Below are 15,169 nucleotides of genomic sequence, written 5' to 3'. Positions count from 1 at the left end.
CAGGATGAAATGGGACACTGACTAAGGAACTAAACTGACCACTGAGTGAGGGGCAAAAGAGAAGAGAAAACAAGGGCAGCAGGGGTGAGGGTGGGAGGCATTCACCCACATTCACAGAGACGGAAAGCTGGTCTTGGGGCGTGCATTTACCTGTACGTAGAACGTCCTGGAGGTGGTTATGATTTCAAACAGGTTGTCCCTCATTAAGAGATCACTAGGCATGAAAAAGAGAGACAGCATTATACTAGGCATTGTGAGCCTTGTTTTGGTTTGGTTTGTTTGTTTGTTGGCACATTATATCCTACAGTTTTCCCAACCACACACTAATGCAACTTGAGACTTTCTCCTCTCTGTGGATAAGGAAGCCCAAGGTCAGAGACTTTAAAAGTTTTATCTGTCCAAGGTACTGGAGGTCAGAACCCGTCAAGTCCAAACATGCCTCTTCCAAAAGAGCTAACACCATTTCTAAACCCTTCCTTCTCCCAGGCAGCAGCTCCACCCATGACTCTGAGTTCCAGCTCGTGGCCTCACTGTGCTGGCCTAGGGGACAAGGAGCTAAGAGGAGAAACAGAAATTGAGAGTAGCCGACTTTAAGATTTGCTTCCCAGGAAACTGTTTAACATCCTTAGCCAAAAGAGAAATGCAAATTCAAATTATTTTGAGATTTCATCTCACCCCAGGCAGAATGGCCCACAGCAAAAAGATAACAAATGCTGGCAAAGATATGGGGAAAGAGGAACCCTTACTCACTAATAGGAGGGCTGTTAACTGGTGCAGCCACTATGGAAATCAGTCCAAAGGTTCCTTAAGAAACTAAAAATAAAACTACCATCTGACTCAACTACACTACTCATGACAGATGCCTCAAAGACTCTATGTCCTACCATGGAGATACCTGCACACTGCTGGCAATTACTGTGCTGCTCACAATAGCAAGGAAATGGTAGCCACCTAGATGTCCATCAGCAGATGAATGATATACAAACACAACAGAATTTGTTTAGCGTAAAGACAAATAAAGAGGCTGGATAGATAACTCAGCATTTAAGAGTTCTTCCTACTCTCCCAGAGGACCTGAGGTCAGTTCTGGCGCCCATATCAGGAGGTTCACAACCACCTGTAACTCCAGTTCCAGGGGCTCTGACACCCTCTCCTGGCTTCACAGGTACCTGCACATATGTGACACACATTCACACAGATAAATCTACATACACAAAAATAATAAAAAATGCCAGGCAGTGATGGCTCGCTCACGCCTTTAATCCCAGCACTCTGGAGGTTTGGAGGGAGAAAAGGGAAGGGAGAAATGCTGTAATCAAATTATAGTCGAAAAAAAGAAAAGAACCTCAACCTGGGTGTGGCTTTGGAAGAGAAGTCCTGACTCTGGCAAGGCAGAAGGCAAGAAGTAAGCACAAACTGGAATTGGCTGATGTTGTTTTCTATGTTCAAGGCCTGCTGTGTGGATCCGGTCGCTAAGAGGACTGTATGGGGAGTAAAGGAATTGCTACCAGGAAGAGCATCTGAAGAGGCTAGACCAGATGCAGGTAGGTTGGCATGCTGTGCCAACAGAGAGCCTGTGCCAAGGAAGGGCTGGTCCCAGGCAGAAATGTCATCTAGAATGAAAACACAGCAGAGACAAGGCCGGTGACATGCCTTCCAGGTAGAGGAAGAACACACTTAAGACTAGATAGACCTGACCCAAACACTGACGAGACAAAGAATCTTTGGGTCATGTACTGTAAATGTCAGCCCTTGTGTGTGAAACAAAAACAAAAAGATGCTTACTGACCTGGCCCATAAAGCCATCAAAGGCAGCTCGAACAACATGTATCGCTTGAAGTACATCCTACCAACTATTACGCCTACTTTCTGAGCTTCTAAGTAGAGACAGCCCTGTTCTGGCTGTGCTGACTAGTTTTATGTCAACCTGACATAAGCTAAAGTCATCTGAGAGGAAGGAACCTCAATTGAGAAAACACCTCCATAAGATTGAGCTATAGACAAGCCTGTAAAGCATTTTCTTCGTTAGTGATTGATGGGGGAGGGTCCAGCCCATTGTGAGTGGGCTGGCTCTATAAGAAAACAGGCTGAGCAAGCCATGATAAACAATCCAGTGAGCAGCACCCCTCCATGGCCTCCGCATCAGCTCCTGCCTCCAGGTTCCTGGCCTGTCTGACTTCCTGTCCTGACTTCCTTCAATGATGAACAGTGACATGGAAGTACAGGCCAAATGACCCTTTCCTCCCCACCTTGCTTTTTGGTCCTGGTGTTTTTAAACAGCAATAGAAACCCTACCTAACACAAGGTGAAATGTTTTTAACCTTCTAGATTGCTCATGCAAATGCAGCCAGCCCCACGGTCCACTGAGGAGGTGAAATCAGCCAAGCAGGGGAATCCTACCCCTCTCACCTCCACTGCCCAGGCTGCATGTGGCTTTCAGTTCTATCCAACTCAACAGCAACCATTGCTTACAGCTGTCCTGAATTCCCCTAAAGGTTCCAGAGAGGCTACACCGTCTAACAGCGCTGAGGCCATAAAGCCACAGCCTTCCCTGCGGACTTCACCTCCCTGACTCAAGTTCAGTGTGACTCAGGCAGAGTTAGAGGTATGGGGAGTTTTCAAGACTCCCAGGCTGGACCCTCCCCTACCTCTCCAAGCCGCCCTGGCATGGCCAAGTAGTCACATAGCTACACAGGCCCTCCAGGCCTCCAGGGTTAGGAGCAATCTGTACCCTACAACTGTCACTTGAAACACTCAGTACAGCATTTCTGGCCCTGCTTCCCTGGGTCACACAGAGCACGTGTTTCTGTAGGGCTGGATGCCTACTGTTGATAGATCCCCTTATGACCTACAGGAAGGAGAGATACAAACACACAGTCTGGACAGACTACAGACTCATGTTGGAGTCTATGAAGGGTCACTTCCAGCAGTGTCTATACTGGGGGATGGGACATTCTCTTGTCAAGTCCTGAATCATCCCACACACCATGCTCTCAGAAGCTATCCTTCCCAGCGGAAAGAGGAACAACTTAAAAATACTTGTTCTGCCTGCCAGGCGGCAGTAGAAAGGGCTGCTGTGCATCACTGCCTGTGTCAATGGGACATCAAGGACATAGGCAGAAAGGCCTGAGAAGTTCCCACAACAGTAAGCGTGAAGCCAGTGGAAATCCTCGGCCTCCATCTGAGCCACACTGAACCTGGGACCAAGGACCTGACATCTGACCCTGCCACGAGAGACACCTAATGCTGCCACCCTCTAATACAGCTCCTTATGTTGTGGTGACCTCCCCAACCATGAAACTACTTTCGCTGCTACTTCATCTCAGTTGTAATTTTGCTACTGTTATGAACCATAGAGTCAACATCTTTGTTGTCCGCTGGTCTTAAGTGACCCCTGTGAAAGGGTCATTCGATCCCAAGGGGTCATGGCCCACAGGTTGAGAACCACTGCTCTGTAGGGAAGACTCTTCAACCGAGCCTGAAAGGGGTAACAAGGGAAGATTTAAGGGGGACAACCATAGGCTCTGCTCAAAATGAATAAGAAGAGGCAATTACCCAGACTTGACCAGACATTCGTGAGTCTTGAGAACATCCTTGAGTGGTATAGTGCGCAGGGGCTCTCTATCCTGGGGGAAGAAGGGAAGATGGGCAAGTGAGGCTGTGGAGATGGCCCAGTGACCCATACCAGTTCACCAGCTCTCTCAGAGTCTTGGATAAAGCCAACCTGGTTTCAAAATCATTGTCAAGGGGAGAAACCTAAGCAGCAGCTGCTCTGTGGCTTCGCTCCCACAGACGCTCCCTGCACAGAGTCCAGGTCCTTTTAATAGCATCATAAACAGACACAGGTTGGCCAGAGATAAGACAAAGAGGTCTTAGAAGTCTACGTGGACCTGGTTTCCGCCCATGCACATTCTGTTTCTGAGACCTCTCAGGAGGGACCCGGACCTACTACCTACCTGCTCGCACTTGAAGTAGCAGATGGTGAAGTCATCGAGGGCAAAGAAACGCCGTTTCCAACTCTTCCGCTGAAATGCAAAATAAGGAGCCGAACATTACAGATAGGTTTCCAGCACCAGGACTGGCATGGTCATAATAAATGCCCAGGGGACCCAGCACCATGGAAGCCAGGCTCCTGTCTTCACCAGGGACAAATAACAGGAAGTGTGAGGTCAGTGAAAGGCCCAGGTCTTCATCTGAGCCCTGTCTTCCCTGAAACCAAGCATCTAACTCTAAGACCTGGGAAGCACCTGACTGTCACTCTCTGCTGCCACCAGATGCTACTACCGTGCCAGCCAGTTTTATGTCAACTTGAAAGAAGCTAAAGCCATCTGAGAGGAAGGAGCCTGAACTGAAAAAATGCCAATCATAAGATGGGGCTGTAGACAAACCCATAGGGCATTTTCTCAATTAGTGATCAATGGAGAAGGCCCAGCCCATTGTGGGTGGTGCCATCCCTGGGCTGGTGGTCCTGGGTTCTATAAGAAAGCAGGCTGAGCAAACCATGAGGAGCAAGCCATGAGGAGCAAGCCAGTAAGTAGCATTCCACCACAGCCTCTGTATCAGCTCCTGCCTCCAGCTTCCTGCCCTGTGTGAGTTCCTGGCTTCCTTCAATGATGGAGTAAGATATGGAAGTGTAAGCTGAATAAACCCTTTACCCTAAGACAACTACATGGGCTCATCTTCTTAGAAGCAAGAGTGGAGAAATAGAAGGAGGAAAATCTTCCCATCACTTTGAATGTAATGAGGCTTTTCCACACCAGGGGTATGGGGTGCTAACGGCTAGTTCCCAGTGGTGGTTAGCATAAAGGGGTACAGCTCTTCCTCCTATTCTCCTCTGCTACAACCACGCCCACTGGCTCCAAGGAGTCATTAGAACCACCCCCCCACCCCCCACCCCCCGTGTAGCCCCTGTGCTGTCACTCACCACATTCCCTTGCTTCACACAGTAGCCACTCTTAATGAGGGGAGGCCCGGCGGAAGGACGGTAGCCTGACGTGGGGATGTAGCTCTGAGACCTCCGCAGGAAGGCGTGGGACCCCAGCTCACTCCCTTCCTGCCCATCCCCACCATTCTACAAGGAAACAGAGGCAGTGTTAATACCCAAGATACACCCCTGTGCAGGCCCAGCTCCTCCCAGCCTTCCCACCACATCTCCAGCCTTTGGTATAATACCTGTCAAAGAAATAAGAACTGACTTTGCTCCCGGCTGGGTACTGCTCTACCAAGTGTTTTCACAAAGCAAGACACTGGCTAGAGACCCAGAAGAGGAGACCGACAACACAGAACAGAAGAAGGCAGAAGGCAGAGTGGAAAGGCTTACTTCGGACTTGTGCCAGTCTTGTTGCCTGCCTCAGACCCGCGTCCTTTACGCTTTCCAAGTGTTTGTTTGCTTGGGTCCCAAGCAGAAGCACACAGGCTACACATCCACAAGATGCCACGATGCCTGGCTTCAACTTCTCGATGGGCCGTGACTACTTCCACCCTGCACCGTATTTTCCTGGCCACCCTCTTCACCAGCCCCCCCCCCCCATCCTGTTGCTATGTGCTGGTCCTCGGGCACAGTGGGCATGTCCTTACTGCCCCCAGCTGCCCCAAGCAATAGCACCTGGCTGATGGGAGTTTGCACCACCACTCCCCCGATGATCTCAGTCTTGTAGGCCACCTGCGGCTTCTTCTCTAGGGCGGGAGGAGCTGTCAGGTTTTTGAGAACTTCAGTGGTCAAGGGTAGGGTGCCAGCTTTGGGAACCTAGGAAGAACAGGGATGTGGTCAGCAAGAAATAGAAAGCTTAGGAAGAGAGTGGAACCACAAACAGGATGGGGAGAGGGAGCTAATTTACTAAACTATGGTAAGTACACTCTCCTCTCCTCTTCTCCCCAGCACTTTCACAGAAAGCTATACCCAAACATGAGGAACTCAGCCAATAACCTGACACACAGACACACACATAGATACATGCACATACACACACACAAACACACATATACATAACACACACACATTCATGCATAGACACATACACATATACACATCCATACATACATAGTTATACATATATACACACATTTAACACACTTATACAAATATATATACATACACACATAGATACATACACATACACACATACATACACACAAATGCACACATATACATACATATGCGTAACATACATACACACACACAAAAAATACACATAACAAACATATACACAGGCACATAACACACACACACACACACACACACACACAGAACAAACTTACTATATACCTAAAGGATGAGCTACCCCTCTTTAGAAAGCAAAGAACAAAGTAGTTAAGACTGAACAAAAATCCTCAGCGAAACAAGAAGTCAGAAAAATGAGCAGGTAGTGGTAGAATAACATGTGTATACATACATACATACATACATCCTCTGCCACCACCTCTCCAAATCAAACCAGAAACCCACCATCTCCTTCAGGTGGCCTGACCTGAAGCGGTCCACATCACGGCCCAACCAGTACCAAGGACAGTACTCAGGTTCCCACTGCACCCTCCTTAGCTCAGGGGTAGGATTGCCATAATTTTACACACAACGTAATCACAGATCATCAAAGCTGTGTCCTTTACTCCTAGGACGCTAGCTATCACTACCTCCTCTAGCCACCCTCGTCAATTTCCTGTGAGTGTCTGACCTGACATGCCAAACCCACCGCACGGACACAGCACACAGTGAGACCCTTCCTCCACCAGCCTTGCCTCACCGTCTTCGGGAAGGTTTGTCAAGGTTTACCGGAGTAGTAAGCAGCCGGCACACTGCTTACCTGGCTATATTTTACCCTGCTAGGGTACAGCAACAGAGGTGCTGGATATATGGATTTCATCTACTAATATTCACGAGAACCCTGAGGTTTCTGGAGGAATAATTTGTCCCAATGATGGACATGTTAATTCAAAGTCAAGGGAAGACCAGCATTTCTGACTGTTCAACACAGAATTTCTAAGCTTCCAGCAAAGCATGTGAGACCAGTCTCTGCCTTTCTCGCTGGGTTTCATTTTCACTGTTGTTCTTTTTTCTCCAAAGCAGTTTTTGCTATAGTTACCAAATACTTCCCCATGCTAGAAGCTTGGTCCACAGCCTGTGGCCCTACTGGGAAGCAGTGGAATTTTCCAGAGATGGGCAGAGTGGGAAAAGTTAGCTCACTGGGTGTATGCCCTTTGTGGGGCTATGAGGACCCAGCTCCTTCTTTTGTTCTTTGCTTCTCAGCCACTGGGAGATGGACAGGTTTCCCATGCCACAGGCCCCACCTTGATATCTGGCCTCAGCACAGGCCCAAGGCAGCAGGGATAAACCCCAGGAACAGCAGGAGCAAACACAGTAATCTGTAATTAACCTCTCCTTCCTATAACTTGATTATTTCAAGCGTGTTGTCACAGTGCTGGGGAGTGAACAGTGTTTTCTCCCTTCTAACTCTCCTCTGTTTCTGTTTGTTTGTTTTGATTTTTTTGAGACAGGGTTTTTCTGTGTAGTGTTGGCTGTCCTGGACTAGCACTGTAGACCAGGTTGGCCTCCAACTCACAGAGGTTGGCCTGCTTCTGTCTCCCTGAGTGCTGGGATTCAGGATATGCTACTGCACCTACCTTCTTCTTCTTTTTTTCTTTCTTTTTTTTTTTTTTTTTTTTTAATATTTCTAGGGAATGAATTCTTTATTAGCCAAGTCCAGGAAAGCCAGAGTCCTTAACACAATCCATGAACAAGTTTTAAAGCTAGCAAAGCTTTTGAACAGACTCTGCTAAGATCTAAGTGCCTTCTCATATGCTTTCCCATTCCTCCACTTCTCATTGTCAGCAATCCTTTTTCCAACACTACAGCGCTGAGTCATCATCCCATAATTACCCAGAACATGATGGACAGGAGCCCTCCCAGGAAGCACACAGGGAACACTCCATAAACTTCCCCTGTCAGCCCGTGGACAGGAGAAGGCCAGAGAGAGCCAGGTCTGCACAGGCTCTGGGGCAAGTCCCTGCTGCCTTCTGAGTTTGCCCCTCCCCCTACTGGGGTCACAAGCTGGGACACAGCCCTTCCACTCCTGGAGAGAACACAAAGTGTACGTACGGTGATCTTGCTGGCTTGGTTCAAAGCTTCTACCCAGTCCTTCAGATCTTTCTGGTCATTTGCTTGAAGAAAATATCTCTGAGACAGGGCATTGATAACTGTAAAAGCAACGGGGAAGGATGGAGAAGGCAACCAGGTCAGGATTTATGGATCACAAGAACCCACGAAGCCATTGCGTGGAGACAAATACTTACTGAGTACCCACTAAATGGCTGAGAACACGCGGTGACAAAGCAGGAAGTAGCCCCACCTCCCTGAAGCCCATGTTCAGAGGTGCCCCAGAAATGCCCCAGCATTTGACGGTAGTGAGGCCTCGTTACCAGCGACTGATCTGTCGGGCTCAGCAAAAGCCGAGGGGCTTGAGACATTGACAGAGGGGCTCTGCTTCCCACACCACTAACCCCCGTCCTCCCAACTTGCACTGTTTGGCAACCTTGAGACCCTCAATATTCCTTCCTTCATTTTAATTCAATGTTCTGTCTGCATGTACACCTATATGCCAGAAGGGGGCACCAGATCTCACGATCTCATTATAGATGGCTGTGAGCCACCCTGTGGTTGCTGGGAATTGAACTCAGGACCTCTGGAAGAGTAGCCAGTGCTCTTAACCTCTGAGCCATCTCTCCAGCTCCTACTAGATGTTTTCTACCCTCCTTCTGGCATCAAGAAAACAGAAAGACAGCCACGTATGATAGCTCAGCTTGTAATCCCAGCACATTGGAGTCTAGGTGCAGCAGAGGCAAAGTTCCAGGCCAGTTTGGGCATGGAGGAAGGGAAAGAAAATTGGGTGGGGGGAGAAAGAGAAAGAAGGGCAGGAGGCAGACAACTGCCAGAAGCCAGCCTGGCTAAATGCTGCCAGCCCCTGTGTGCCTGGTCTCAAGTTGTTAATAATCTTTGCAGTGGCATTACCCAGCACACGGAACATCACCATTATCTAAGCCACTCAGACACACAGCACACAGTTCCCATGGAATCACAGGGCTGTCTTCCATGGAGAAGAAGCTGTCACCGTGAAAAGAAAACCCACTGTGGCTCAGTACTTACCGAAGCAGAATGGAGTTTTGGGTTTCTGCTTTGGGGTAGCGATGCTCACCTACGTCAAATGGAGACAAGAGAGAAGTGAATGTGTTTCCAGCCGTGCGGAAAAGGCTGACTTTGAAAATACTTTGAACATAAAAAGAGCATATCAAACATGTACATTTGAAGACCAATAACTGAGTCTTGCCCCCAATTCTTTAAGAAACTGACATTGTACGCCTGTAATACCACTACTTTGGGAGGCAGGGGCAAGTGGGTCTCTGTGAGTTCAAGGCCAGCCTGGTCTAAAAAGCAAATCCAGAACAGCCAAGGCTATACAGAGAAACTCTGTCTTGAAAACCAAAAACCAAAAACCAAAAACTGGCGTGATGAGCCCTGCTCCTTAGATTAGTGGTTCTCAACCTTCCTAACACTGCATGCTCATGCTGTGGTGTCCATCAACCATAAAATTATTTTGTTGCAACTTCATAATTGTAATTTTGCAACCATTATGGATCATAATGTAAATCTCTAATATGCAGGATAATTTTAGTGACCCTCTTGAAATAGTTGTTTGACTCCCAAGACCCACATGTTGAGAACCACTATCTTAGCAGCTCGCTGTACCCATTTCCATTGACAGATCCTCTATTATCCACATAACTGGCATCTTGAAGCCTGTGTTGATGTTTGTCTCTGCACGAACAACTTTAAAAGCCACTGGATCTGGAAAAGATTCTCTCTGAGCCACAAGATCCAACAGAGTCGCATTCACTCCAGCATGCTTCTCCTATGCTTTCAAGAGCTAACCCCTTTCCCCAAACAGTCTCCCAACTGAAGGTACTTTGGGCATATAAACTCCAACCAGAGTAGAAAGGCGGTGGCAGGCATATGCTGCCCACAGGCCTACCTATCTACGGTGGCCATGAACACTCCGGTAGCCCAGAGGGTGCTCGCCTGGGTACGGTCAAGAGTAGATGGGAACGGGTGTGCTTCGGCTAGCTTTTGCAATCCCACCCCTTGCATAGGCATCACTGAGTGCCTGCACGGAAAGCCGCGCCATTCAGGCTCGCGTTCCATCACCGCCTACAAAGATCTGGTGATTATCCACCAAATGGGTGCTGGTCCAGACACCCTGCAGCGCTCCACACATCCCATTCGCTAGGGATGCCTAGAGATACAGCATCTGCCACAGAACTCATCCACACGTAGTCACCATTCTGCCCTGGACACTGTTCTCTCAGCCCCCCAGTCTGGAGGTGGGGGTGACGTCTCTTGGAGGCTTACCATTGCTAAGATCTAATGATGACTGATACACTGGTCTCTAGGCTCTTGCTCTTGACCCTAAAGTCTTCCTAGAGACCCACCCTGATTCCTCAGCCCAAACTAACACTGCCCCAAATACTCAGCCAGGAACTGAGGTGGCACCCCATAAAATATCAAAAAGATAAATAGTAGAGGCTTGTTTCAGAATCAGTCTCAAATCACCGGTATGCGAGCTCCATTACATGTTCTGTCAGGGAAGGACTGACAAGGCCATGTTCCTGTGGAGTTAACCCAAGCATCAGACACGGCAGTGAAAGCAAGGGACCTGGCTATACTGCCATACAGAATCTGCTCACTAAGGAGGACTGTTATGCTTGGCCAGGAAGCAGCATCTGTAAGCCCAGCACTTGGGAGGCTGAGACAAAAGGATCCTGACTTTCAAGGTCATCCTGGACTACACAGTAAGTTTCAGGCTAGCCTGAGTTACATGGGTAGACCCCATCTTAAAACAAACCACACACCTACACATGCACATACAATAATAATAATAATTAATATATTATTTATTATAACCAAATAATGATTGTTGTTTTGATATGTCAGTTATTAATTATAATTACAGTATATAGTTATATTATTATAATATAAATAATTGTGTTATATTATTTTATTAATAATTATTATTACTTAAAATAGGACCCAAAAAAACCTGCCTAGCTTCCAACCTTAAAAACAAACCACACATTGCATTTCCATATTAAAAATTACATGTCTGCATGATATTACATCAACCTCAATGACAGGTACTTAAAACATACAAGATGTCACATGACCCGTTTCTGAAGACTCCATCTGCTGCTGCTGACCTTCCTACTAGCAGAATCCCAGTGCTGCACAGATCACCAGGGGAGGGAGAGACAGATAATATATAGGTGCATGCGTGCGTGCGTGTGTGAGTGCGTGCGTGCATGTGCGTTCAATCCACTGTATTGATGAGAGAACCCCAAAGTGAGGCGGAGACCATGCAGCCTAAGGAAGTTCTGGAAAACATGAAGGGGAGCCCACAGACCTGAGCTCGGACAGACAACCCGAAGCAGTCGCGCCTACACGCTCCACATCTCGAAGGCTGGCAGTGCGGGCCCTGAGCCACCTTGTTTTCCTGGGGTTCAGGGCAAGCCAGTCGCTGACCTGCAGCCACTCATTTCCCAGCTGTGACCCTCAGTGTCTGTGTTCCCAGGCAGCTTCCTGTCACCTGCATGCGCTGGGCTGGGTTCCTGCGTTAACCCTGCGTGTCACAGAGCTGCTGTATTCTGGCCCCTGAATCCCACCAGCCAACTCCAGCTGGCAGTTTCGGTGGCACTGAAAAGCTTGGTCCCAGAGAGCCTCTCTACCGTGTCTGGGGGCATCAACAACCGGACGGAGCGACACTGGCTGACCCTTTCACCCTGCAAGGATTACGAACCATCATGCTCACTGCGTTGGTTAGTCAGCCTGGGAAAAGGCTGCGCTTGCACTTACCGTGAGAGCTGACGCTTCCAAAGTCAACGCGTGGCTTTCTGCTTGCTTGTCTCTGTGTGTGCACTCCGTAGTCAGGAGGGCCACACATGTACATTTACAGTGAGTCCCAGCCCCACGGCTTAGCATGGGAGTGTTGCTGGGCAAGGCAATTCATTGCCAAACTAACGGGATTGATCCCAGTTCTGACCTGAGGAGCTGTGGAACAGCGCTGAGAGCCTCCACAGACGGGACCTCACAGACACAGGACAGCAGGAGCGGAACATTAATTTGCCCACCTGTGGCTATGTCCACAGAGAAGAGCTGTTGCTAAACACTGATTCTGGTCTGCTCCCCAAAAGCACGAACTGCGCCCCCAACCCCATCTACCTGCCACCTGCTGGTGACAGTTTCAGGCTGCAGCAGCCATCTTTAAACACAGGAGGAGAACGGAGGATCTGCAAGAAGCAGTGCGGCCACAGGCGGGTGAGGACTTCCAACAGTCTGACTCAAATTGAGGGCACTCAGGCACAAACACGCTCACACCACACGGCGGCCACAATTGAGTCACTGCCCAACGGTGGTTGACTGGCAGGTCCCGTGAGCACGCCAAAAGCAAGAGGGGGCTGGGATGTTAAGGGAAGGGTGCCTAAGGGGCCCCCTCAGGGTGACAGGTGACGCAGAAGAGCCACTTGGCAGCTCTACAGCCTCAGGCGCTTTTGATTATCAGATCAAATACCCGAGCTCGAGGCAGCAGGGCACTGAGAGGACCAACCACACCCTGTCTGCCATTGGCCGGAAGTGAAGCTGGGGCCTCTCCAGCACAAGGAACAAGAGCAGAGCAAAGCCTTGGAGACGGCTCCGGTGTCTGGGGAGACCTTGTCCCTCAAGGAGGCACTAAGGGCAACACAGTAAGAAGCCACCGATACAATCATCAGAGGCCTGCAAAGTTGGTACATGTTTTTCTGGAAAGTGAGCCAATACTCTTCATTAAACTCTATAGGGAAGTGGTTCTCACCCCTCCCAAGGCTGCGACCCTTTGATACTGTTAGTTCCTCACGTGTGGCGATCCCCAACATAAAATCATTTGCATTGCTACCTCACAACTGTTAGTTTGCAACTGTTATGAATTGTAATGTAAAGATCTGTGTGTTCTGATGGTCTTGGGTGACTCCTGGGAAAGGGTTGTTTATCCCCCCCCGCCCCCCGCCCCGGCCAAGGGATCTCAACCCATAGGTTGAGAACCACTACTCTAGAGTATCTGTGCCCCTCCTGCTCCCTGCCCCTACAAACAGTTAACAACCAGCATCTTAGAAGGACCTGTTATCTATCAGAAACCCTCACAAGATAGGCCCAACCAAGGCAGGATTGGGAGTTGGCTGTGTAAAGATGTCTGGATTAGGAGAGAAGGGCTATAATGCCAAGATAGGCCAAGCTGTTATTTTCTAGTTTGCCCAAAGACTGGTTCTGCCTTTATGAAGTCCTGGAATCAGATACTTCCATCTCTGGGTTTCCTCTCTGGGGGATCCCTCCCCCTCCCCCGCATGCCTCACCCCCACTTCCCCATCCCCCCTTTTGCCATCCCCATTTCCCCACAATAGCCTTCAGGGACAAAGCAAACCAGCCCATCTGACACTGGGCAGAGGCTCAACCCAGGGAGTGACCCAAGGCTAAGGGAGAAAAATAAAATGAAATAAGGACTCAGGATCTCAGCACTACCAGGACCTGGGTTTGTGTTCTGGCAGTGGGTCAGCTGGAATTAAGGTACTCAGCAATCTGTGACCTAACCCAGTGGCAGTTGTGGGTTTTTCACAGACTGGTGCGGGCTTGCCTGTCTCGGGAAGGGCAGAAAGTCAGGTCATCCTTTCTAAATGAGGCAGCCAGCCAGGCAGAGAATACTGAAAGCCTCGAATGAACTGCACTTATAAATCATGATTCAGCAAGAGGATTATATTCACTCCTTCCCTGGCCAAAAGAAAAAAAAAAAAGTCTCCCCAAACCCTCACACAGGCGATGGTTTCAGTTTTCGTTTTTTTTGACAGGGTTCTCTGCTCCCCCTTCCCTCTCAATTCTCTTTCTGAAGAAATGACCTAATGAGCTCACAGCAGATGAGAAGAAAGGGCCCCTATGGGGGTGGGGGTGGGGTGGGAGAGGGGGTTGGGCTGGGCTGCCCTGGCCTGGACAGGCGGCCACATTTCTTATCAAAAGGCATGCACAAATTGCCTGCAGCTGTGCTAGCAAAGCTGCACTTTAACCCATGTTCTCCCCCTGAGGCCACCATCTCCTCTCTAATCAGCTCAGCCACTGCCTATCTGTCTTTTCTGCCTCCACACTGAGATGGGGCTGCCGGGTTCTGCCTGCACAGCTGGCAGGCCGGGGTAAGCCAGTCAGTCCCAGTCCTCTCAGGACGTGGGAGGCTCTCACAGAGCTCCTTAAATCTGTCACCAAGTGGAGCTGGTGGCTTCTTAGCTCAACCCCTAGCTTTTAGGTCCTCAAAAGTCCATAGAATGGGAGGGCCAGGGAAGAAGCAGGGACCCCTGTGAGGGAGGACCGACTTCTGTGGCTTTGGGGCTGGCTGGGTGCCACCTGGCTCTCCCCTGGCTTTCTGAATTGGACCTAAATTCCCTGGCTTCTTTTTCTTTTTTCTTTTTTTAAAAATCAGGGCTACATCATGGGTTAGCAGCAGTGGCTGCCCTGGGGAGGGGGGCTGCTCAAAACAGCTGAATTCAGCATCACTGACTGGCCCCACACCCCCAGGACAGGACATGAACGCCACGTTGGGGGCACAGACTGCCCAGGGGCCTGCCATGCTCCCCAGAAGGTACCCAGATGTTGACTGTGGTTCTGGCATATCTTAGGGCCTCTTCTAGGGGGTGTTCGCAGCCCCCCCCCTTCACAAGCATTCTGCCTGGAGAACTGGTACAATTCCAGGGGGCCCAAGCCCATGTCCAAGCTGCTGCTCATTAACTCCAGTATTCACTTTGAGAGAATACTGGATCACGATGATTGTTCCTATGTCCTTCTGTCCAGGTTACAATAAAAAATAAAAAATAAATAAATAAAAAAGCACCCTACTTTTGATGTGAAATGCCTCCCAAGAGCCAGGCGTGGTGGTGCCTGCCTGTGATTACAGCATTCAGGGAGGCAGAGACAGGCAGATCTCTAGGTTGGAGGCCAGCCTGGTTTACAGAGCGAGTCCAGGATAGCCAAGGTTATACAAAGAAACAAAGAAAAGAAAAGAAAAGAAAAGAAAAAAGGAAAGGAAAGGAAAGGAAAGGAAAGGAAAGGAAAGGAAAGGAA

General features: G+C 49.1%; 1 protein-coding gene across 4 annotated transcripts in view; it reads right to left on the bottom strand.

The window, feature by feature from the left end:
• Plekha2 (pleckstrin homology domain containing A2) overlaps positions 1-15,169 on the bottom strand; it is a 59,888-nt gene that overhangs the window by 12,310 nt on the left and 32,409 nt on the right. For all 4 annotated transcript variants that reach the window (XM_055593441.1, XM_055593439.1, XM_055593438.1 and 1 more), the window contains exons 4-10: positions 9,137-9,185; positions 8,093-8,190; positions 5,606-5,746; positions 4,925-5,071; positions 3,957-4,025; positions 3,556-3,626; positions 151-214 (exon numbers count right to left, since the gene is read on the bottom strand). In XM_055593441.1, coding sequence (XP_055449416.1) covers positions 151-214; positions 3,556-3,626; positions 3,957-4,025; positions 4,925-5,071; positions 5,606-5,746; positions 8,093-8,190; positions 9,137-9,185 — 639 coding nt within the window. The remainder of the gene's footprint in view (positions 1-150; positions 215-3,555; positions 3,627-3,956; positions 4,026-4,924; positions 5,072-5,605; positions 5,747-8,092; positions 8,191-9,136; positions 9,186-15,169) is intronic.

Source organism: Psammomys obesus, unplaced genomic scaffold (assembly GCF_907164565.1).
Source record: "Psammomys obesus unplaced genomic scaffold, mPsaObe1.curated_primary_1811, whole genome shotgun sequence".
In the NCBI taxonomy this organism is placed as follows: domain Eukaryota; kingdom Metazoa; phylum Chordata; class Mammalia; order Rodentia; family Muridae; genus Psammomys; species Psammomys obesus.
The sequence above is the reverse complement of the archived record's forward strand: the minus strand, read 5'-3'. Positions and strand labels throughout refer to the sequence as shown.